This window comes from Neoarius graeffei, chromosome 12 (assembly GCF_027579695.1).
Source record: "Neoarius graeffei isolate fNeoGra1 chromosome 12, fNeoGra1.pri, whole genome shotgun sequence".
NCBI classification, from domain to species: domain Eukaryota; kingdom Metazoa; phylum Chordata; class Actinopteri; order Siluriformes; family Ariidae; genus Neoarius; species Neoarius graeffei.
Window position 1 is genome coordinate 19,583,983 of NC_083580.1, and position 26,484 is coordinate 19,610,466.

General features: G+C 43.1%; 1 protein-coding gene across 1 annotated transcript in view; it reads left to right on the forward strand.

Annotated features, from left to right (window-relative positions):
- Positions 1 to 4,106: 4,106 nt before the first annotated feature.
- ntng2b (netrin g2b) overlaps positions 4,107 to 26,484 on the forward strand; it is a 196,202-nt gene continuing 173,824 nt past the window's right edge. The window contains exon 1 of the mRNA XM_060935624.1: positions 4,107 to 4,421. Coding sequence (XP_060791607.1) covers positions 4,107 to 4,421 — 315 coding nt within the window. The remainder of the gene's footprint in view (positions 4,422 to 26,484) is intronic.

Below are 26,484 nucleotides of genomic sequence, written 5' to 3' on the forward strand. Positions count from 1 at the left end.
AGCGCGCAGAAGGTGTTAGTACGCCTGTCATTATAGTGCGGACTTTCCATAGCATAGAAAATCGCCATGTTTCAATTTGTGTAACTGAACTTGTTTCATATCACTGGTCATATAAACCTATGTAAACAGGAAAAACGTGGAAGAGTTTGGTCGCATCTAACTACAGCCCCAAAAAATACCATTGGCCATACTGAGCCTAGCTACATTGCTAACAGGAGTGACAGCGCGTCTGACTGCGTCTGACTGACTGGGAGGTCGCACAAAGCTCGGATAGGTACGGAGCAGCTCGTCTCAATTCAGATAAGAGCATATTTCATTATGGAAATACGGTGGACTGTTCCTTTAAAGGGAAACATTTAAATGTCTTGGAATGGCTTAGTCAAAGCCCAGACCTCAATCCAATTGAGAATCTGTGGCATAACTTGAAGATTGCTATACACCAATGTGACCCATCTAACTTGAAGGAGTTGGAGCAGTTTTGCCTTGAGGAATGGGCAAAAATCCCAGTGGCTAGATGTGCTAAGCTAATATTAACTCTACAAAGTATTGACTCTTTTTTTGGGGGGGGGGATACCTATGTACACTCCAGATTTCTGTTTTTTTTTCATCTTAATTATTGTTTGCGCCACAATAAAACAATTTTCACCTTTAAAGTGGTAGGCATGTTTTGTAAATTAAATGGTGCTAACCCTCCAAAAATCCATTTTAATTCCAGCTTGTAATGCAACAAAACGGGACAATCACAAAGGGGGATGAATACTTTTGCAAGACATTGTATGTATGTATGTATGTATGTATGTATGTATGTAAGATATAAAACATGATAGGGAGTGCTGTTAATCGGAAAATAATTAACTATGGAACGCTGTTACATCTCAAATTGTAGAACAATAAGTTTATTTATCATATAACAGCAATTTGCCAGTGCTAACTATTTTTATGTATTAAAAATGAGAGGTCATACATTTTATCCATTTTATCGTTTACTGTTGTGAAACATCCATAAAACAAGCTAGTTCCTGTAATCATTTACGTTTTAGTTCCTATAAGCAGCTGTTCTCGTGTCAGCCTCTCTCCTGTCTGTCTTTTGATGTTATAAAGACAAAAAATTGCAGCTTGTAAAGTTTCAGAAAAACTATAATGTGCTCATGTGCCCACTAGAAAACTTTATCTCTGACTGTTACAAAACCTATAATGAAACCATGCATGAAAATCAGTGGAAATAGCCTCATACTTAGCAAATTTCTTAACTATTTGCATGGTTTAATTTGCATGAAATGTTACAAATGTTAAGGATAGGGGTGGGATTAGTTCTACTTTTCTTACAATTTTATTTATAATAATAATACATTTTATTTATAAGCGCCTTTCAAGACACTCAAGGGCACTGTACAATGAATAGAAACTTTTTAGGAAATAGAAACTTTCTTTAGAAATTGAAAATATTTGTAACCAAATTAAACGGAATAAAATTCAGTCAGGGGCGGCACGGTGGCGTAGTGGTTAGCGCCGTCGCCTCACAGCAAGAAGGTCTGGGTTCGAGCCCTGTGGCCAGCGAGGGCCTTTCTGCGCGGAGTTTGCATGTTCTCCCCGTGTCCGTGTGGGTTTCCTCCGGGTGCTCTGGTTTCCCTCACAGTCCAAAGACATGCAGGTTAGGTTAACTGGTGACTCTAAATTGACCGTAGGTGTGAATGTGAGTGTGAATGGTTGTCTGTGTCTATGTTGCCCCTTTTCCACCAAAGCAGTTCCAGGGCTGGTTCGGGGCCAGTGCTTAGTTTGGAACCGGGTTTTCTGTTTCCACTGACAAAGAACTGGCTCTGGGGCCAGAAAAACCGGTTCCAGGCTAGCACCAACTCTCTGCTGGGCCAGAGGAAAGAACCGCTTACGTCAGCGGGGGGGCGGAGTTGTTAAGACCAACAACAATAACAAGACCGCGAAAGATCGCCATTTTTAAGCAATGAGAAGCAGCAGCTGTACAAACACGAAGTCATCCATTATTATTATTGTTGTTGCTGCTGCTTCTTCCGTGTTGTTTTTGCTTCGATATTCACGCCAAGGTTTATGCAAACGTAGCGACGTAACTGACGTATACAGCGACGTAATGACGTATACAACGACGTAACTGACGTATACAGTGACGTAATGACGTGGCTTCCCTTAGCACCGCGAGCGATGGAAAAGCAAACTGGTTCTCAGCTGGCTCGCAAGTTGAACGAGTTGTGAACCAGCACCAGCACTGGCCCCGAACCAGCCCTGGAACTGATTTGGTGGAAAAGGGGACTGTGTCAGCCCTGTGATGACCTGGCGACTTGTCCAGGGTGTACCCCGCCTCTCGCCCATAGTCAGCTGGGATAGACTCCAGCTTGCCTGCGACCCTGTAGAACAGAATAAAGCGGCTAGAGATAATGAGATGAGATGAGAAAATTCAGTCACATTGTGCTTGTTCATTTGAATTCACATTTTTCAGAGATTAGCTTCAAAACAGCATTGTCTGATTTTATTTATTTATTTTGGGATGGGGGGGTGACCTCAGAGTTTTGCATTTTTGGTTTAAAATCTGAACTGAACTTCAGTTATTAGAGCGATGATTCCTTGCTAGCTATTCATATTATAATCAATGGAAAATTACTATTTATCATCCATGATAATACAACGTCATTAATAGTTATTCCACGAAATCAAGTCGTACATGAGCTGATAGCCGACGAGGCACAGAGCACCGAGTCGGCTATAAGCCGTGTACGACGAGATTGAGTGGAATAACTGTTTTATTCTATCCACATTCACTGGATTTTGAGAAACAGAGCATTTTTATTTTTATTATTTGCAAATTCGATAAATAAAAACTTTACATAAAACGTCTGACAAAATCATTTCCGCTTAGAATGTAAACAAACCGGTGAAATGACAGTAGCAGTTTGTGAAAAATGCTATAATAATTCTTGAAAAATAAAAAAAGATACGTTCTTACTATCAGATACTTTCATTCCATATTTTGTTGCTTTTTTTGGTATTTTTGGGGGTTTTGTTTTCAAGTAGAGTTTTTATTTCATCCTCAGTTGGTTCAGCAACACACTCCGCCATTTTGTTTTTCTCTACTCACAGTATACAAGCTGATAGCCTAGTAGTAGAGTAGCCAATCAGAGCACGTGATTGCTCATATCCAGTGAATGTGGATCGAATAATAGCCTAATATAACAGGAGAGACAAACTGATTGGCATTCTTTGTTGTATACAGACTACTGCATGCAGCGTAGCATACTGTCCTGTCTTTTGGTAAACTTTTCTACCCTGTTCAGTGTTTAGTACTGTATTATTGCCACTGTGACCTCAATAGGAGAGTAACAAAATAACAGGGCATCACAGTTAAAAGGAGAGCATATGATTCTAATTGATTTCCACCATAATAATAATTTTAATGAATTAAATAAATGAGACATTTGATAATGAATACATAACTGACCTGTAGTTTGTGTGATCCAGAATAAGAAGTCTTGACACAAGAAACTATGTGCATAACAAATTGCCTGCACAAAACAAGCCTCATTTGTCTTATCCCTTCCATCAGAAACACATTCTTATAATATAATATACTAGACTGTAGCTTGTGAATGAGAAGAAGAAGCTGTATCATATTGTGCACTTTGCATACCAGACATAGAGCAAGTAATGTGTTTACCCTGGGAAATGTGTGTATAGTGTATTAATATTACCTGGATGATGTACCTTTTTGCTCTCAGTAACTGTACCCTATTCCAAGTGGAAGGGGCGGAGCCACAAGATGCCACTGTGGTGCAAAATGGACTTGCTAATTTGCTCATAGTATTTTATTTTTTAGTAAATCAGGGGTTGAGAGTAAAGCTGTATCTTTACTGTCTTGGTTTCAGGAACGTGAAGTTTGGTGAATATTTAAAGAATGCCAATGGAGTGACTCTGAAGGTGTGATGGAGAAGAAACTGAGATGGACAAGAGATTTTATTTGCAATTCACACTGATTTTGTATCTCCTCTGTTTTTTTTTCCCCACCAACAATTCCTTAAACTTTTAACGTTTTGATTAAAAAATTGAAAATACCTCATATAGAATGACCGTGGCAAGTTTACCAGATGCTCTCACGTGACTCCTATTCTATGCCAACATCTCGTTCTTCTGAATTCAACGACGGCCCTTCTCTTGTTTCCTGGTTGGTGCTTGTCATGCTGGCACGAGCCACTTTCTTCCTCCTTGTCCTCCTGCACATGCTGGTGCAGGTTCAAGGCCAGTACGAGTTGTGCAAGTCACTCCTCACCATGGATGAGGGCTCAGTGTGGGAGCAGCATGCATGCCAACCCAAGGCCCGGTCAATGAAGGAGTTCATGCGCATACGTGTAGAACCACCAGACATCACGTGTGGCAAGCCACCTGAGAGATTCTGCACGCTGGTGAGTTAGTACAATTGCTCTCATCATATTTGTGATAAATGGCTGATTAAGCAACTATTATTTTTAGGATTATTGAAACATGTCTTTCTTGCTTTGCTGTTTATAAGATGAATTTTTTTCACTTTGAGAAGGTGCAGAATGATGGGATATTTGAGAAAGAAAATAATTTAAAATTTCAGATAATAATTGAATAATATTGTCTGGCTTTGAGTGGTATATCAGATATATTCCATTCAACTAGCATGACTTGTCTTCGACTTGGTCAGTATCATGCTAACTGAATGGAAAAAATCTGATAGACCATGAAAAAAGCTAGCCAATATTATTATTATTATTATTATTATTATACATACACACTCTCTTCATATCAGCATTCTCAAAGCCAATGCTAGCTTACCTGCAACTTGGTGCCGTTAGCGTGGCAGTCCCTTTACCTTCCAGCCGGCATAGCAGTAGTGTTAGCAAAGGCCAATGTTAGCTTCCCTGCGACTTGGTGCTGTTAGTGCGGCAGTGCAGTTACCTTCCAGCCAGAGTAGTGTTAGCAAAGGCCAATGCTAGCGCAGGCCAATGCTAGCGCAGTCAAGCCGAATATTATTATTATTTTCCCTGTGTAATTTTCTTAGTTACTTTTAAAATCAACATCGACAACTACACACAACGGAACGACCTGGCAGCCAAAACTCTTAAAATCTTCCACTTTTAAAGAAGCAAACTTGGCGGCCATGTTTATTTACAAATTATCACAGTTGCTCGCTAGCACGGAAGTTTTAGGTCTCGGAAGTGTCTCTTTTCCAGTTTTTCGATGTCTGTTGGTATGTTTTTCTCCTGTAAATCTTCGTGAAGAAGAAATAATGAAGTTTTGGTAGCCTTTCAGGTGTTCAGTGCATCTTTAGTTTCAGTTTATTTATTTTGTGCTTAATTATAGCATAGTTAATCCTAGCAGTAGCACTAGATTAGCCTCATCTTTCTCTTTCCCGGCAGATAAAGAATTGCTTCTGCGCATGCGCAGCATTAAAGTTTTATCATTGGATATTCACCTGAGCTCTGACGTGTGTGACGCCATGTTGGCTTGACAACCATGCAATATCGTAAACCATATTCAACACTCATTCTCCATTGGGTAGAGGGACGTAATACACGTAGAATAAGTAATATGTTAACAATATTGCATGCTATCAAACCAAATGAATGAAACCTGCTAGAAGGGAAGAGAACACGTTTTTATTCCATCAAAAAAGTGTCCTGTATGTATAATAATTTCTGATATTTCACTCCGATGATGTCACTCCCAGTGTTTTCCTACTGACTTGACACACGTTGTCAAAATGGTGACCCAGTTCAAAATTAAAATTCTTTTGATTAACTTGCAGATTTTTTTTGTGGATGTGTCTGTATAATATAAAGAACATTACACGGTCACGCGAAGATATGAAGTTTATCTTCTTGTGTCGAAAAATATTTCACCACTCAAAGATAAATTTCATATATCTTTGCGCAACTGTGAAATATCCTCTATTTATATGTTTCTTAATATTTACACATGTGAATTAACACACCTTGAAAGGGTGCAGCATTTGGGGTTTTTTGTGTTTTTTTTTTATTTTACTTCTTCCTGAAACTTATGTCATATACAGTACTTTCCTGATTACAATATAAATTCTTTAATGACTGAGTACGGCTATTTTAACACAAGGGTTTGCTGAATGTTCCCATTATAGCAATCTAGGATATGTGTATTGTAATAAGAAGCATGCATTAGGAAAATGGGGCAGTTTGCTACGGTATATAATGCTCTTATGCCGCTTTTCCACTACAAACGCGGCTGAGCCGTGCCGTGCTGAGTTGGGCTGAGTCGAGCTGAGTGGGGCTGTTGGAGTTGCATTTCGACTACAACCGCGCTGAACCGTGCTAGCTGGAAGTGGGTGGACACATTGGGTGGAGTTAGCGAAAGTGGGTGGACGTCAGGTGATGTCGTTAAGCAGCGCAAACAGTGACATCAGTGAGCTTTTAAGTGGTAGTCTCACGACCCGAATAGTAAACAATAAACATGAAGTCGTTAGTGTTGCTGGTCTTGGTTCTGTGGCTTGTTGTCACCGACAACGCCAACAGATACTGGCAAGAGCGTATAGATGAGGCGAGGCGCATAAGGCTTCAGAAATTCTCGTAATTCGTAATTCTTCTCCTTCCGGGTTTGCGGTGTTTACAGATCCCAGCGTGCTCGCGGGGCGTGTGTGGGCATGTGAGGACACTCCTCCTCACCAATCAGTGCACAGGGGAGTGTCTGCTCACGCCCCCAGCCTCACTCGGCTCGCTTTGGCTCGCTTCAGCCCCACTCCAAAACGGTGCGAGTTTTAGGGGCTAAGCAGGGCTGAAGCGAGCTGAGTCGTGCTGTTTTTTGGTAGTCGAAACGCGAGCCGTGTCGGGCTGAAGTGAGCTGAAGCGAGCTGAAGTGAGCTGAAAAAGGGTAGTGGAAAAGGGCCATTATAGACATCTGGATATCCCCAGGATACATGTGAACTCGCTAGCTAACTCTATCTAGCTAGTTATACTATCTAATGTAGAGAAAACTATCATGTCTCCCCACTTACAATGTGTTTCTTTCTGTGTAGCTTGTTATCTAAGCTATGCATTTTATAACCCCTACTCTAACCTGTCAAAAAGGTTGGCATAGGTCAGATATTGTTAGCATGCCAGCTAAAGCACGGGATAAAAAGACACAGATTGGTGGAAAACATAAGAACTCATTTTCACCCAATGTAACAGCAACATGCAACAACATCTCCCATTATCCACTAAACATTTATCATGAGCTGTCTAGCTAAAACAGTTTCACTACTGGGTAATGACGTAAATTCCACAACCAGGCTAAATCAGATGACTAGTATAGACTTCTAATGAAATTCAAAAACAAATAAACTCCATCACTCCAAAATCCATTTCCTGTTTCAATACATTGTTGGACTCACTCTTTCTCTCCCCTTACTTTCTGGCTATCATGTGCCACAGTGGAGTCTTTTGTACCTAAAGCTGGGGCATGGTGACTTTTTGTATGTGGGCTGGTGTATAATATATGCATACATATTTCCCACCAATTCTTACTCAACACCCCTGACACAACACTGACTGTGAATTACTATTACAGGATGACGTACAGGAACAGAAACACCATATTATACAGTATTGGAGTTTTTCTCCCCTGATTCATTTTTAACAACAACAAAAAAAAGCCTCCTATACAATGCATCTACAAATAAAAAGTCCTGGCTGGACATTTTACTTAGCATGACATGTCAAACGTGTTCCAGAGAATACACAACCAAGTAGCATATTTGCAGATTACGCAAGTATATTGTGTATAAATAAATCAGGTTAACTTTTTGTATGTTGCTCGAGATTTATAGTGTTACACATCTTGAGCATTTTGGATGGCTTTGGACTATGCAGTTAGTCATCTTCAGTAACCACTTTACCGTGGTCAGGATTGAGGAGGATCCGGATGAGAATACACCACTCCATCATCGGGCACCATGCACACACACATTCACACACACCTAAGGGTTTAGCATAGCTTACTTAGGCTTAGACGCTCCTGTGTCTTGCAATGCATGAGGCAGTCACACTTGTCCAGCACTTTCGGTTCGCAGCCAGTGTTATTGCGTCTTTCCATCCTCTACCAAATAGTTGCAAGTCTCTGTCGATTGTTTTGCGCCAGTTCATTTTTGGACGTCTCCTCTGATGTTGTCCCTGGGGATTCCATTGTAGAACTTGATTGGCAAGTCTTGTTGGTGGGAGTCTAACATGTCCCAGCCAGCTCAGTTGTCGTTTACAAATAATTGTGGACACTGGCTGTTGGTTGGTCCGAGATCTGACGTTCTCGTTTGTGATGAAGTCGCTCCATCTGATGCCCAGGATTTTTTGGATACACTTGCTGTGAAAGGCATCCAGTTTCTTTTCTTGACTGATCTTCATGTGCCAAGTCTCACAGCCATACAAGAGGGTAGAAAACACATTGCTGTTGTAGAATCGCATCTTAGTTTGGAGTAAGAGTTCTTACTTCTCCAGATCTTGCCAAGCTGGTTGAATGTGGCTGAGGCTTTTCTAACTCTACAGTCCAGTTCTTTATCCATGTTTCCCTCACTGTTAATGGCGCTCCCAAGGTATGTGAAGTTGTCCACCACCTCCACTTCATTTTGGTCAATGTATACACTCGTTGGTGGTGAGTGTGTCCCAGTCAGCATGTTCTTAGTCTTTGTGGCACTGATCTTGAGGCCAGTGCTAGCTGCTGAGGTGCCGGTCTCACTCATAAGGGACTGTAAGTTACATGTGGTTTCTGCTAGTGCAGCAATGTCATCTGTGAAGTCCAGGTTGGACAGTTTTTGTCCTTCCAGCCACTGTATCCCCTGGTCTTTCGTTGCTGTCTTGAGCACCCAGTCAATGGCCAGAGCAAAGAGGATCAGCGACAGCACACGTCCCTGGCAGACCCGAGTTATAACCTCAAACCAACCACTGTATCCATCTTCTGTCCTCACGCAGCACTTGGATTTAGCGTAAATTTGTTTGATGGCTGAGATGATTTTGGCTGGAAAGCCGTATGTCCACGATGTTCCAGAGTGAGGGTCTGTAGATGCTGTCGAAGGCCTTGGTAAAGTCAATGTAGCCGATGGCCAGTGGGGTTTGGAATTCATTGCATTTCTCTATGATGCATCGTAGGGTAAATATCTGTTCCGCACAAGAGCACCTAGGCCTCTTAGCATAGCTACCAACATGCTTTTGGGAAGTGGTTAGAAACCGGAGAATACAGAAGAAATCCATGTACACACAGGGAGAACATGTGAAACTCCACACAGATAGTAACCTGAGCTCAGGACTCTGGCCCTGTGACTTGGCAACGCTACCCGATGCATCATTGTGCCTTTTTGGAATATCCAGTGGAAATGAATTAGTGGACTTCGTTCTAATTGGAGTCTCATCCGGGGTGTGTTTCTCCCTGATGCTCAGAGTTACCAAGATAGGCAGCGTAGGAGGTGTAACTTAGGAGATCAGACTTGAAGACAAATCAAATCAATCAGTAAACTTCCTATACAGTCTATTTCTGGGAATTAATGATTTGAAGATTAGCTGGCACATCATAACCGAAATCTTTCAAACAAACACATGGAACAGTGCAATAGTCCTAGGCGACTCATAATGCTGTTCAGTTCTTTATCAGATTTTATTAAAGTGTTGTAATAAATCAGCAACTGCCAAAGATTAATGTGTTGCTGCATTAGAGGTATATTAGAATTTCTACAAGCAATTTAACTGTTCATTTTAAGACCTGTTATAATGAACAGGAGGGAATATTTATGCTGTGTTTTCTTTTATAAGGAAACATTTCACCAACATATATACCATTTTAAAATCTTATGTATTATGTATATTATGAAGTTATTATTATTATTATTATTATTATTTTACATTTTCTGTTCATTCATTTCTGTGCATAAGTGACCTGAGCAAAAAAAAAAAAAAAAAGTGTCAGAGGAAGTGGCTGAGGTCAGCAGAGAGCAACACACTGAGGTGTTGTTTACACATGCGGTTTCTTGGCAAAGTGAAAGAGCCCAAACTAAAATGGAGATTTGGGAGGATTTCAGATTTTAGCGCACAGTCAGCGAGATGTTGACATGTGAAGGACAACAGAGAAGCCAGGGATTATGGTTTTTCAGATTATTTGCATAGTGATATAAGTATAAATAATGCAAAATATTCAAATATTGAATATTAACATTAAGCAAGAAAGATGAAAAGCCAACAGAAAAGTTTGATGTGATATATTGTGACAAGTAACTCAGACACTAATGCACACATATGACACACACAATCACAGAGACACAGAGTACAAGAAAGATATTAACAAATGCAAACCATTGATTCAACCCTGATCATTTCTTCTGATATCTGACTGGGTTGTTTTTCTATTTACAAGAGTAATCTTATAAAATATTTTTATATATAAAAGAACACTTTTTCCCCTTTATGAAAAAGATCTTCGAAATCTTAAAGAAGGATCAAATTTTCATAATTCTGAGAGGCCTCGACCAATACTTTGTGTCTCAAGGCCAATTCTGAAGACTTGGCAATCTTAGCTCATGCACACACAGAACACACTCATACACTTCTGTGTTGTGTATTGATGGTGCAAGCTGCTAATGGACCGAGCTCAAGAATGTTCCTCGGCTCTCACTATGCTCTGAAATATTGATGTCTCCTTAATGGCGGGCGTTCAGCTGAGATGGACAGGCATGTCCAAGTCAGCACTTCTTCCAGATAGTCGTCCTTCTCCCCTTCATTCTGTCTATCTTTTCATTCCTTCACACATTGGCTTATGCTTCAGGAAGAAATGTTGAGGACCAGGGTAGGACAGACAGGCATGTCACAGTCAACCATCTCTCCTATCTCTGCATTGCACCCTGACTTTATTTCATAGAAAGAAAAGTTCTGCTAACTCATTCAAGACAGATGAAGGGGTCTCTTTTCATCCTTCCATGCTGTCATACACATACTGAAAACTGGCAATTAAAACTGAGATGTGATCCATGAAAAAGTCACATAACAGGCATGTCAGTGGACTTTGCCATCTTGTCATCCCTTTATCATCCATTCATAAACAGTCAAATGTCGAGTCAAAATCAGATAGCATATGAATCATGGCCCAGTGCCAGCCCAAACTTAATACTTTTATCTGGCACACATACCTCCATAGACTGCTAACATCCATCCATCCATTATCTGTAGCTGCTTATCCTGTCCTACAGGGTCACAGGCAAGCTGGAGCCTATCCCAGCCGACGATGGGCGAGAGGCGGGGTACACCCTGGACAAGTTGCCAGGTCATCACAGGGCTCATCCATCGATCCATCCATCATACAGTATATACCGCTTATACATCAGGGTTGCCAGGGAAGCTTGAGCCAATCCCAGCTGATTTTAGGTGAGAGATGCCCTGGGCAGGTTGCTAATTTACCGTAGATCTAACACACAGATGAACAACCATTCACACTCATATTCACACTAGTGGGCAATTTAGAGTAGCCAGTTGACCTAATCCACATGTCTCTGGACTGTGGGGGAAACTGGAGCACCTGGATGGAAACCCACACAGGCATGGTGAGACCATGCAAACTCCACACAGAAAGTCCCCAGACAGCTACGAGGTTCGAACTCAAAACCTTCTTACTGTGAGGCAACAGTGCTAACCACTGCATCACCATGCCACTCATTGACCGCAAAAAGAGGTGGTTGCGCCGCAGGTCCCATCACCCTGAAAAGGCTGGGTGGGAGCATTGTGGCTGCCATCAACAAACCCAAATGGATATGGCTGCCAGAGGAAAGGCTCAACTCAACCATATCCCTGCCATTTTATATTTGGACTTTAAAGAACATTGAGTTGGGCCACTTTTAACTCAATATTGTATGTCACACAATAATTAGATATGGTTTGTTGCATTTCAAAGTCAAAGACAAAGTCTACTTGATTGTCAATACTACAAAATGTACAGGATATACAGAAGATTGATATTGCGTTACTCTCAAACCCATGATGCAGCAATAAACATTAAATAAACACTAAGCGTAAAATATAGGACTAATACACACTAATATATATACAGTTAGGTCCATATATATTTGGACACTGACACAAATTTTGTTTTTTTACCTGTTTACTGAAACATATTCAGGTTATAGTTATATAATGGACATGGACATAAAGTCCAGACTTTCAGCTTTCATTTGAGGGTATCCACATTAAAATTGGATGAAGAGTTTAGGAGTTTCAGCTCCTTAACATGTGCCACCCTGTTTTTAAAGGGACCAAAAGTAATTGGACAATTGACTCAAAGGCTATTTCATGGGCAGGTGTGGGAAATTCCTTCGTTATGTCATTCTCAATTAAGCAGATAAAAGGCCTGGAGTTGATTTGAGGTGTGGTGCTTGCATTTGGAAGATTTTGCTGTGAAGAAAACATGCGGTCAAAGGAGCTCTCCATGCAGGTGAAACAAGCCATCCTTAAGCTGCGAAAACAGAAAAAACCCATACGAGAAATTGCTACAATATTAGGAGTGGAAAAATCTACAGTTTGGTACATCCTGAGAAAGAAAGCACTGGTGAACTCATCAATGCAAAAAGACCTGGACGCCCACAGAAGACAACAGTGGTGGATGATCGCAGAATAATTTCCATGGTGAAGAGAAACCCCTTCACAACAGCCAACCAAGTGAACAACACTCTCCAGGAGGTAGGCGTATCAATACGCCTACCTCCTGGAGAGTGTTGTTCATTTGGTTGGCTGTTGTGAAGGGGTTTCTCTTCACCATGGAAATTATTCTGCGATCATACCATAAAAAGAGAAGACTTTATGGTATGATTCTATGATCTACCATAAAGAGAAGACTGCATGAAAGTAAATATAGAGGGTTCACTGCACGGTGCAAGCCACTCATAAGCCTCAAGAATAAAACGGCTAGATTGGACTTTGCTAAAAAACATCTAAAAAAGCCAGCACAGTTCTGGAAGAACATTCTTTGGACAGATGAAACCAAGATCAACCTCTACCAGAATGATGGAAAGAAAAAAGTATGGTGAAGGCGTGGTACAGCTCATGATCCAAAGCATACCACATCATCTGTAAAACACGGCGGAGGCAGTGTGATGGCTTGGGCATGCATGGCTGCCAGTGGCACTGGGTCACTAGTGTTTATTGATGATGTGACACAGGACAGAAGCAGCCGGATGAATTCTGTGGTATTCAGAGTCATACTGTGTGCTCAAACGCAGCCAAACTGATTGGTCGGCGTTTCAGAATACAGATGGACAATGACCCAAAACATAGAACCAAAGCAACCCAGGAGTTTATAAAAGCAAAGAAGTGGAATATTCTTGAATGGCCAAGTCTGATCTCAACCTGATCTCAACCCAATTGAGCATGCATTTCACTTGTTAAAGACTAAACTTCAGACAGAAAGGCCCACAAACAGACAGCAACTGAAAACCAGTGCAGTAAAGGCCTGGCAGAGCATTAAAAAGGAGGAAACACAGCGTCTGATGTCGTCCATGAGTTCAAGACTTCAGGCAGTCATTGCCAACAAAGGGTTTTCAACCAAGTATTAGAAATGAACATTTTATTTACAATTATTTAATTTGTCCAATTACTTTTGAGCCCCTGAAATGAAGGGATTGTGTTTAAAAAATGCTTTAGTTCCTCACATTTTTATGCAATCATTTTGTTCAACCCACTGAATTAAAGCTGAAAGTCTGAACTTCAACTGCATCTGAATTGTTTTGTTCAAAATTCATTGTGGTTATGTACAGAACCAAAATTAGAAAATGTCTGTCCAAATATTTATGGACCTAACTGTATATTATATATCTAATTCAGTGGTTTTTCATTATTTTAAAATTTTCTGAATTGTAGATTAATACTAAAGTCATCAACATTATGAAGAAATATATATGGAATTATTTGGTAAACAAAAAAAGTGTTAATCAAACCAGAATATGTTTTATATTTTAGATTCTTCAAAGTAGGCACCTTTTGCTTAGATAACAGCTTTGCACATCTTGGCATTTTCTCAGTCAGCTTTACGAGGTAGTCACCTGGAATGGCTTTCAGTTTACAGCTGTGCCTTGTCAAGAGTTAATTTCTTGAATTTCTTGACCTTTTAATGTGTTTGAGACCATCAGTTGTGTTGTGAAGAGGTAGAGTTGGTATACAGTGAATGGCCCTATTTGAGTACTGTTCTAATCCATATTATGCCGAGAACTACTCAACGACAAAATGACAGGCCATCATTACTTTAAGGCTACATCCACACGACAACGGCAACGAGATGTTTAAAAAAAAAAATATATATCGCATCCACATGGGCAACGATCAGTAAAATATCAGGTCCATATGGCAACGCAACGCTTGCTGAAAACGATGCAATACACATGCCACACCTCTAGGGGCGCTGTAAGATGGTCCCTTCGGAGACACCAGAACCATAGAACAAGTAAGGATGCATGCGCATAAACTATTATGCGCGAGACTTCATATTAGCCACAAAGTCAGAAAAATCTGTTCGTAAAATTACATTATAATGACCAAATACAGTGAAAAGTATTTTTCCAGTCTCACCTGTGAAAGGTAATCCCATGTGATCTCGTTTGGATGGTAAACCTGTTGATACAGTTAAACGCAGCACATGAATGAGGCATCTTTATTCTCCGCTTTGACCCATCCAATATGGCGGCGAGGATGACATATGATTCTACGTGGAAGGCGGCGTCTTTAATGGTCCGGAATAAATTGAATGCTACACGTTGATGGATTAATTTGTTCTTCTACGCCCTTTTTGAGGAATGTATCGTAGGACTTAAACCAACATCTGAAGAGGTGAGATCGCTCCTTTTTTTCCCTATTTTTGCTGGCGGGATTGACTCTGCCCTAAGGGCTATTCTCTCTCTCTCTCTCTCTCTCTCTCTCTCACTTTGCACCATTACACAATAAATATTCACAGTGAAAATATTTTGTAAGCGCATTTCATGAACCAAGTTATAGGATTTGTTGACAACTCGCATCGAGTTCGTTACACTTCTACCCGGCGTGAAGCACTGACAGTCATGTGGTTGTGACGTCATCATAAACAAATCCGTTCTACTCATACAGATGACTTTGCAATGGCAACGTTGCCAGATCTTTCCACTCTGGAACCCGTTCTCAAAAGATTGCGTTTTGGGGCACCCAAACCGCCGGTGCCATGTGGACGCCAGGCCGAAACGATAAACAATTGTATCGGATTCACCTGAATCCGTTGCCGTGTGGACAGGGCCTAAGAAATGAATATCAGTCAGTCCGAAAAATTTCAAGAACTTTGAAAGTATCCCTAGGTGCAGTCACAAAGACCATCAAACGTTATGATGAAACTGGCTCTCATCAGGACCACCCCAGGAAAGGAAGACCTAGGGTTACCTCTGTTGCACAGGATAAGTTCATCAGAGTTACCAGCCTCAGAACCCACAAGTTAACAGCACCCCAGATAAGAGCCCACCTAAATGCTTCACAGAGTTCAAGTAGCACACACATCTCAACATCAACTGTTCAGAGAAGACTGCGTGAATCTGGACTTTATGGTTGAATTGCTGCAAAGAAGCCACTTCTAAGGAAGAACAACAAGAGGAAGAGAATAGCTTGGGCCAAGGAACACAAGGAATGGACATATATACACACACACAATATTATATATTTTGTGATATCACGAGAGGCTGGCTGGCTCTCGGCGGGACCCTTCAATCAGTGCAAGGACACAAAAAGTTAAAATAAATCCAGATTTTTAAATATTATGCCAGGAAATCAAACAGGAAAGGTAACTCAAAGTTCAATGTTCAAACGAAGATGGATTCCCAAAAGTCAAACTCAAATAATGTCTCGGGCTTTAGAACAACAAAATTATAGGCAGATTTCCTTCAGTCCAATATCCCGTTCTCAGAACTGGTGGAGAGGAGGAACAGCTCCTTGGCTATCTGTTTGGAGGTAGCCTTCCTCAGGGGGATGGCCTCAGGGTACTGGGTCGCATAATCCAGGATGACCAGGATGTACTGATGCCCCCGGGAGCTTTTTGGCAAAGGACCAACTATATCCAGTCCAATCCTCTCAAAAGGAGTTTCAATAATTGGTAAGGGGATGAGCGGGTTACGGTATGGGGGCTTAGGCGCCACCTTCTGGCATTCCAGGCAACTACGGCAATAATTCTCTGTTTCCTTGTGTACTCCCAGCCAGAAGAACCACTGTAAGATCCTTTCTTTTGTCTTCTCTACACCTAGGTGGGCCCCTAGGGGATGTGTGTGCCAGGTTGAGCACAGTCGCCCGGTGGGGCTGTGGTACAAGGAGCTGTTCATGCACTTCGTCATTCTTCTTCACCACCTGATACAGTAGGTCCCGTATGATTGCGAAATGGGGGTACATAGGGCTGGCTCTACCCCCTAACAGCACCTGCACATTTCTTAAGGCATTTGCGAGTGTGGGATCCTGCAACTTGGCAGTACCATTCTGGCCTGTTAGAGGGGGAAGCTCCTCGATGCCTGGGGCGTCTTCCTCATTGGAGCTTGGAGAGCTTTCCGGGGCCACATTCTCTTCTCCAGTCTCCGGGCCAATTTCTGCATCAGCCTGGGTGCCTGTCATCCCTGCGAGGGCAAAAGCGGGGATGCGGGGTTGCGCGGGTTGCACTTGTGTGGTTGCAGGAGGAGTCTTACTTCTCTGACTGCGGGGTACCCAGGCTGGCCTCTGCTGGGCCTCTCTCCACAGCAGGTGGAAGGTTGGGCAATGTTGCCCAATCAGAACAGGGACAGGGAGGGAATCAACCACTCCCACCCTCGTGTGTATAGTCCCCCTGGTGGTGGTTATTTTTAGTTCAGCGGTGGGGTACTCTTTGGTGTCCCCATGGACACAGGAAACTGGGAGAACTTGGTCGGTGGTCAGACGCGATGGATCCACCAGGTCCTTACGCACCAAGGTGACCCAACTACCCGAATCTAACAATGCCTCGATATCACGGCAATTCACCGTCACTGGGCAGGTGGGGGGGGTCGATCTGGGGGCCCGTCTGCAGCCCCGACGAGTGATGCAAACAGCTGGGCGGAGGGTGAGCTGGAGGACCCTGCGGTGGGCATAGGCTCGTCCACCGGGTTCCCACACTGCCAAGACATATGTCCCCTGCCCCCACACCGGAAGCATTGTCAGGTGTCACCTTCATGAGGAATCCTAACCGGACCCGGCTGGCTTCTGGCTCCCCCTGGAGCATAGCCAGGTCCTGCTGTGGCTGGGCTGGAGGACATGGTGTCCATGATTTTTGAAGGGGGGTTCCTGCTTTTGATTCGTCGGACCTTGGGACGGTTTTCCGCTTCGCCTCGGTCCATCGGGGGGAAGCTGGGCCCCTTGGGGTTTTTGGGGTGGCCTCCCCCTGTCAGCAGTGGGGGCACAATCCTGGGGTCCTTCCTGGAAGCACGGAGCATTTCTGTTGTGGCCTGGTACTTTTCCACAGCTTCAACCATCAGTTTAGCTGTGGTTAGGGCTTGTTGGCTGATGAAGCGCTTCACCTTGTATGGCAGGGCTCGAATGTAGTGATCCACGACAACGGCCTCCACTACTGGAGCCGCTGTGGTTTTCTCAGGTTCCAGCCATCTCCTCACGATTCTGGAAAGCTCGTGCATCTGCGCACGGGGAGCCTGGTCGACTTGAAAGGTCCAGCTGTGGAAGCGTTGAGCCATACCGAACTTGGTGAGCCCATGTCGGTTGAGGATCTCAGTCTTCAGAGCATCATAGTTCATGGTCTTGTCAGGGGGTAGGTCTCGGACAGCGTTCAACGATTCTCCCGATAAGAATGGGGCCAACAGTCCAACCCACTGTGCCTTGGGCCATCCTTCCCTAGTGGCCGTGGCTTCAAAGGTGTGCAAGTATGCCTCTACATCATCTGTAACCCCCATTTTGGTGATAGTCACTTGCTTTTATTGGGCCAACGCTCCGAACAGCCATCTTCTTCTGTAGCTGCAACTCTTCTGCCTTCAGTTGGTTGGCTTTCCTTTGTTCCTCCAGGAGGGCCATGCTCACCTGCATTTGGGCCTGCTGGCCTGCGATAAGGGCCTTCAAAATTTCCTTCATCTTGTTATGCAGAGGGCCTATAGTTAGCTGGGAAACTGGAGCAATCAAATGTTCAGTGTCCTCCTCGTACATGCACTATTCGATGATTGAAGTGCCCACATTCTCCACCATATGTGATATCACGAGAGGCTGGCTGGCTCTCGGCAGGACCCTTCAATCAGTGCAAGGACACAAAAAGTTAAAATAAATCCAGATTTTTAAATGTTATGCCAGGAAATCAAACAGGAAAGGTAACTCAAAGTTCAATGTTCAAACGAAGATGGATTCCCAAAAGTCAAACTCAAATAATGTCTCGGGCTTTAGAACAACAAAATTATAGGCAGATTTCCTTCAGTCCAATATCCCGTTCTCAGAACAAACAAAATCTTCTGCCTTACTTTGAGTCCAGTCAACAACCCCTGTAGTCTTTAGCCTGGTGGCAGCCCAGTAGCAGGTGTCCGTAACACAGGGAAGTCTTTCATTGCAAAATCCTTCAGGTAAGAATTTCAGATAAGTTTTCCAACAAATATTCCGCCCAGCAGGTTCCACTCAGCAACGGGAGTCCATGAACCTCTCTCCTCTCCCCTCCAGCTTCACACTGGGAGTTTTAAACTCTCACAAACTCCTCTTACTCGTTAGGCCCTCATTAGCCACAGGTGTGCTGCCTTGTTGTGTGCTGGGGGGTGAAGTTCCTAACTCCACCACCAGATGGAGTTATAGCTGCCAGAAGTTGGAGCCATCCGCGTGTGACGTAGCGCCCCTCGACGACACAGCCTCTCGGGACATCACAATATATATATACACACACACCCCTGATTCCAAAAAAGTTGGGACAAAGTACAAATTGTAAATAAAAACAGAATGCAATAATTTACAGATCTCAAAAACTGATATTGTATTTAAAATAGAACATAGACAACATATCAAATGTCAAAAGTGAGACATTTTGAAATTTCATGACAGCAACATATCTCAAAAGAGTTTGGACAGGGGCAATAAGAGGCTGGAAAAGTTAGAGGTACAAAAAAGGAACAGCTGGAGGATCAAAGTGCAACTCATTAGGTCAACTGGCAATAGGTCATTAACATGACTGGGTATAAAAAGAGCATCTTGGAGTGGCAGCGGCTCTCCGAAGTAAAGATGGGAAGAGGATCACCAATCCCCCTAATTCTGCGCCGACAAATAGTGGAGCAATATCAGAAAGGAGTTTGACAGTGTAAAATTGCAAAGAGTTTGAACATATCATCATCTACAGTGCATAATATCATCAAAAGATTCAGAGAATCTGGAAGAATCTCTGTGTGCAAGGGTCAAGGCTGGAAAACCATATTGGGTGCCCGTGATCTTCGGGCCCTTAGAAGGCACTGCATCACGTACAGGCATGCTTCTGTATTGGAAATCACAAAATGGGCTCAGGAATATTTTCAGAGAACATTATCTGTGAACACGATTCACCGTGCCATCCGCCGTTGCCAGGTAAAACTCTATAGTTCAAAGAAGAAGCCGTATCTAAACATGATCCAGAAGCGCAGACGTCTTCTCTGGGCCAAGGCTCATTTAAAATGGACTGTGGCAAAGTGGAAAACTGTTCTGTGGTCAGACAAATCAAAATTTGAAGTTCTTTATGGAAATCAGGTATGCCGTGTCATTCGGACTAAAGAGGAGAAGGACGACCCAAGTTGTTATCAGCGCTCAGTTCAGAAGCCTGCATCTCTGATGGTATGGGGTGGCATTAGTGCGTGTGGCATGGGCAGCTTACTCATCTGGAAAGACACCATCAATGCTGAAATGTATATCCAGGTTCTAGAGCAGCATATGATCCCATCCAGACGATGTCTCTTGCAGGGAAGACCTTGCATTTTCCAACATGACACTGTTGGAAAATGCATCAATTACATCATCATGGCTGCGTAGAAGAAGGGTCTGGGTACTGAACTGGCCAACCTGCAGTCCAGATCTTTCACCCATAGAAAACATTTGGCGCATCATAAAACAGAAGATACGACAAAAAAGATGTAAGACAGTTGAGCAACTAGAATCCTACATTAGACAAGAATGGGTTAACATTCCTATCCCTAAACTTGAGCAACTTGTCTCCTCAGTCCCCAGACACTTACAGACTGTTGTAAAGAGAAAAGGGGATGTCTCACAGTGGTAAACATGGCCTTGTCCCAACTTTTTTGAGATGTGTTGTTGTCATGAAATTTAAAATCACGTAATTTTTCTCTTTAAATGATACATTTTCTCAGTTTAAACATTTGATATGTCATCTATGTTCTATTCTGAATAAAATATGGAATTTTGAAACTTCCACATAATTGCATTCCATTTTTATTTACAATTTGTACTTTGTCCCAACTTTTTTGGAATCGGGGTTGTATATAAAATTGTGTGCATGTGTGTGTGTGTGTGTGTATATATATATATATATATACACACACACAATTTTATATGTGTGTGTGTGTGTGTGTGTGTGTGTGTGTGTGTACTGTATATGATAAATATAAAAGTCCCTGATATTGACATCAGAACAATAAAGTGACATAAGTACCTAGCAGATAAAAGTCTGTGGGTATGGCTAGTGCAATTATAAACAATATTGCAAATTGGATGAGCTTATAGACTGCCGAAAGTGATGTGTGCATAAACCATTCTTGATGATGGCAAAGTCCGGTATTGATGGGGGGGTGTCAGGATCCTGTGTTTGTGTATTGATGGGGAGGGATGCAGGATCCAAAGTTTGTGTGTGCAGGGGGCAAAAGGGGGAGGGGGGCAGAGCAGGGAGAGAGTTCAACATCCTGACAGCCTGGTGGACAGAGCTGTCCCTCAGTCTGCTGGTTCTAGCCTGGAGACTCCGCAGTTTCCTCCCTGATGGCAGCAGGCTGAAAAAGCTGTGTAGTGGGTAGGTAGGATCACCTGCCATGCAAAGGGCTTTCCGAGTGAGGTGGATGCTGTGTATGTCTTGGAAGGAGGGGAAAGAGGTGCCGACGATCTTCTCAGCTGCTCTCACGATGTGCTGGAGGGTCTTGCAGCAGGACGTGGTGCAGGTGCCGTACCACACAGTAATACAGCTGTTCAGGATGCTCTCAATGGCACCTCTGTAAAAGGTGCACATGATGGAGGTTGGGGCTGTAGCTCCTCTCACCTTCTGTAGGAAGTAGAGGCGCTGGTGACCCTTCCTGGCCAGTGATGCTGTGTTGTTGCTCCAGGACAGGTCCTCTGAGATGTGCACTCCTTGTGTTCAGTGTGATGGTGCTGGATGTGTTCCTGCTGACCCATACTGCCTGTGGTCTCCCAGTCAGGAAGTCTAACAGCCAGTTGCACAGTGAGGTGTTCAGCCCCAGCCTGTCCAGTTTGAAAATGAGCTGTTGGGGGATGATAGTGTTAAATGCCGAGCTGAAATCAATGAATAGCATTCTAACATAAGAATCTTTTGTGTCTAAATGTGTGAAGGTTGTGTGGAGGGCAATGGAGATGGCATCATCAAGCAAGCGATTGGACCGATATGCAAATTGGAAGGGATCCAGGGAAGGATAGACTTAATGTGTTGCAAGACTAGCCGTTCAAAGCAGTTCATAAGGATGGAGGTGAGTGCCACTGGACAGTAGTCATTGAAACAGGAGGATGACACCTTCTTTGGGACAGGGATGATGGTGGTGGCTTTGAAGCATGTAGGGACAATGGCCTGACTCAGCAAGATGTTAAAGATGTCTGTGAAGACAACTGCGAGTTCCCCCACACAGTCCCTCAGCACATGACCAGGTATGTTGTCAGGACCAGGAGCTTTCCGAGCATTGATCCTGCTGAATGATCTCCTCACACTGACCGGGAACAGTGTCAGCACCTGGTCGCCAGGAGGGGGAAAGGATTTCTGTGCGGGTGTGCTGTTGTATGCCTCAAACCGAGCAAAGAAGTCGTTCAGCTTGTTCAGCATAGAGGTGTTGCTATCGCAGGTCTGCAGGGACCAGACCATCTGTGATGGTCTGTATCCCCCGCCACAGGCTCCATGTATTTGTTGCATTGTTTGGCCCAGATTACAAACACTGTGAAAACCTCAAAATATGGTTGATCACAGTTACCAATTTTGATCCACAATATCCTTGATATTGCCATAACTGACCCTAATGGCCAAATATGCCTGTCTGTTGCCATCCTCATAGTTGAGGGTCAACAATCCAGGAAGCTATCAACTGGTTTCCCTGAATTCTCTTGGGTGATTATAGCACACCAGAGGGATCCAATCCATCATCTGGTGCACGTACACACCAATGGGCAAATTAGAGTAGCCAGTCGACCTAATCCACATGTCTTTGGACTGTGGGGGAAACCGGAGCACCCGGAGGAAACCCATGCAAACACAGGGAGAACATGCAAACTCCACACAGAAAGGCCCCCGTCGGCAACTGGGCTTGAACCCAGAACCTTCTTGCTGTGAGGCAACAGTGATAATCACTAAACCACTGTGCTGCATATACATACTTCATACATATACATACAGTATTTCATACATGTATATGATTGTAATATGCATAAACATCTTGCAATTCTATAATCAGTGAGTCACATCCATTATGAGTTGAACATCACCATGAATGTCACATGAGGTAAACATATTGTCAAAGTAATTCCTGTAGCGCGCTAACATATGTGTGCTGTACAAGTCCCTTTCCCTCTTTAGATTCCTGTTTGGCTTCAAAAAGTGTGAGATACCGTAAAGGAAGACTGCAATGCAGCCATTAGCAACTAATTGTGTAATTGTATTTTTTGTTTTTGGTGTTGGTGTATTGAGCAGAGAGTGTGTATCTGAATTTGTGTGCTTGTCTGCACACTTACATGTATGTGAGTTCAGGTGTGCTAATGATGGAAATTCACTAGCTAAGCGGAAAATAGAAACACGCACGGATGCAATGGAAGATGTGTGAATTGTGTGCACATGCAGCGCAATGGAGATGAAGTGTGTGTGTGTGTGCATACGCGGGTGCATTTGCTCCACCACAGAGCAGCTTGTTTTAGAGGCCCAAATGAGCCAGTGCTAAAAATAGCTGAGAGAGAGAGGTAGAGAGAGAGAGAGAGAGGAGCTGAGGAGACAGGAAGAAGGAAAGCAGGAAGAAAAAAAACCAGTAAAGTGTGAGGAAATAACCTACGGTTAAACATAGGGAGGAAAGGTGAAAGTGAGAGGAAGTGAGGTCTGGATTTTTTTCAAATGGAAAGGGCAGAGACCTTCCCTGTGTCTGAAAAACTAACTAACTAACTATATATATATATATATATATATATATATATATATATATATATATATATATTGTGGACTGTATAGTATAATTTTCTGATAATGGACACTTTAAGCTGCCACCAATCACTATAACTTTAAAACCAGGTCAAGTGAATAACATTGATCATCTTGTTACAATGGCATCTGTCAAGGGGTGGGATATATTAGGCAGCAAGTAAATGGTTATCAAAGTTGATGTTTTGGAAGCAGGAAAAATGGGCAAGTGTAAGGATCTGAGTGACTTTGACAAGGGCCAAATTGTGAAAGCTAGATGACTGGGTCAGAGTATCGCCAAAATAGCTTGACTAGTGGGGTGTTCCCAGTATGCAGTGGTTAGTACCTACCAAAATTAGTCCAAGGAAGGACAACCGGTGAACCAGTGATAGAGAGCGACCAAGACCCACTGATGAAGATGTGTGAAGACTAGCCCATCTGGTCTGATCCCACAGAAGAGTGGTTGTAGCACAAATTGCCCAAAAAGTTAATACTGGCTATAATAGAAAGGTGTCAGAACACACAGTGCATTATTAGCTTGCTGCCTTTGGGACTGCGTAGCTGCAGATCGGTCAGAGTGACCATGCTGACCCTTATCCACTACCGAAAGTGCCTACAATGGGCACTTGAGCATCAGAACTAGACCAGGAAGTAATGGAAGAAGGGGTCCTGCTCTGATAAATCATGTTAAAACATGTGGATGGCTGGGTGTACATACGTCTGGGGAAGAGATGGCACCAGGATGCACTATGGGAAGACAGCATGCTGGCGGAGGCAGTGTGATGCTCTAGGCAATGTTCTGTTGGGAAACCTTGGCTCTTGCCATTCATGTGGATGTTACTTTAACATGTACCATCTTACCACTGTTCCAGACCAAGTATACCCCTTCATGACAACAGTATTTCCTAATGGGAGTGGCCTCTTTCAACAGGATAATACACTCTGCCACACTGCAAAAATTGTTCAGGAATGGTTTGAGGAACATGACAAAGAGTTCAAGGTGTTGTCTTGGCCTCCAAATTCCCCAGATCTTAATCTGATCGAGCATCTGTGGGATGTGCTGGACAAAAAAGTCATATCCATGGAGACCCCACCTCTTAAAGGACTTAAAGGATCTGCTGCTAAAGTCTTGGTGCCAGATACCACAGCACACCTTCAGAGGTCTTGTGCAGTCCATACCATGATGGGTCAGAGCTGTTTTTGTGGCACAGGGGAGATCTATACAATATTGCGCAGATGATTTTTAATGTTGTGGCTGATCAGTGTATGCCACTACTTTTTCAGTTTATATGCTGAAGATATAAAGTTAAACTAATAATCAGCTGTTGAGATTGCATTTCACTTGTGCTTTCCTGATCACTGATGATGATGTTTTATCAATGTTTCAGTGCTATGGCCTGAAAAGTATCAGCCCAGATGGAGTTAGACATATACACTCACCAGCCACTTTAATAGGAACTTATTCTTGATTCTGAGATTCCTGTTCTTGGCTGGCAGGAGTGGAACTCAGTTTGGTCTTCTGCTGTTGCATGCTGAGATGCTTTTCTGCTCACCACGGTTGTAAAGAGTTGCTGTGAGTTGCTATCCTTCCTGCCAGCTCAAACCAGTCTGGCCATTTTCCTCTGACCTCTCTCATCTCATCTCATCTCATCTCATCTCATCTCATCTCATCTCATCTCATCTCATCTCATCTCATCTCATCTCATCTCATCTCATCTCATCTCATCTCATCTCATCTCATCTCATCTCATCTCATTATCTCTAGCCGCTTTATCCTGTTCTACAGGGTCGCAGGCAAGCTGGAGCCTATCCCAGCTGACTACGGGCGAAAGGCGGGGTACACCCTGGACAAGTCACCAGGTCATCACAGGGCTGACACATAGACACAGACAGCCATTCACACTCACATTCACACCTATGGTCAATTTAGAGTCACCAGTTAACCTAACCTGCATGTCTTTGAACTGTGGGGGAAACCGGAGCACCTGGAGGAAACCCACGCGGACACGGGGAGAACATGCAAACTCCGCACAGGAAGGCCCTCGCCGGCCACGGGGCTCGAACCCAGGACCTTCTTGCTGTGAGGCGACAGTGCTAACCACTACACCACCATGCCGCCACCTCTGTTATCAACAAGGCATTTCCACCCACAGAACTGTCGCTCACTCAATGTTTATTGTTTTTCGCACCATTCTGTGTGAATTCTAGAGACTGTTGTGTGTGAAAACCCCAGGAGATCAGCAGTTTCTGAAATACTTAAACCAGTCCATCTGGCTCAAACCAACACCCATGCCACCGTGAAAGTCATAGAGATCACAATTTTTTCCCATTCTGATGTTTGAAGTGAACATTAACTGAAACTCTTGATTTGTATCTGCATGATTGTATGCATTGTGCTGCTGTCAAGGGATTGACTGATTTGATAAATGCATAGAACAGCAGGTGTATGGGTATTCCTAATAAAGTGGCCAGTGAATGTACATACAGTGGGGTCCAAAAGTCTGAGAAAATTTGGAAATCATCTTTTATTTAAAATCAGAAATAAACAGAGAGATTTAGAATTTTGAGCAATCTAAAACAAAGAAAATTTTTTTCAATATCATGAGCATTCATTATTCATGATTCTGCACCATTTCTAAGTCTCTATTTAAAGGGAAGCAAATTTGTGATATCAGGCTATTTACCTGCTTGTACAAAAGGTGTGATTTTCTGGGAGTCTTAGTGTATCTCTACCATCAAAGCACAACACTATGATGGATTTGATCTAACATGGATCATCAGGGTTTATACCAACTTGCAGAGTCCATGCCAGATCAAGTGTATGCTGCCATTAAAGTCAAGTCAAACTCCCTCTCATGCCTGAATCTGGTCTTTCCAGACAGTCTCCTGTCCCAGTACTAACCAACTCTTTTTAAGGCATATGGGTGCGGTGCCAATCTCCGTTTCAATAGCCCTCTCACCTACACAGCTAGGGTTACAGTGGGGGGTGGCTAGTCCTCTGGTAACCACGAGAGTTTGACTTCCCCACTTGCATCTGTATTGCTAGATGATAGTAGGTACCATTTTTATGATGGTCTTTGGTATGACCCAGTGAGTAGAACTCGTGATCTCCCAGTTGAGAGGCGGACACGCTAACCATTAGGC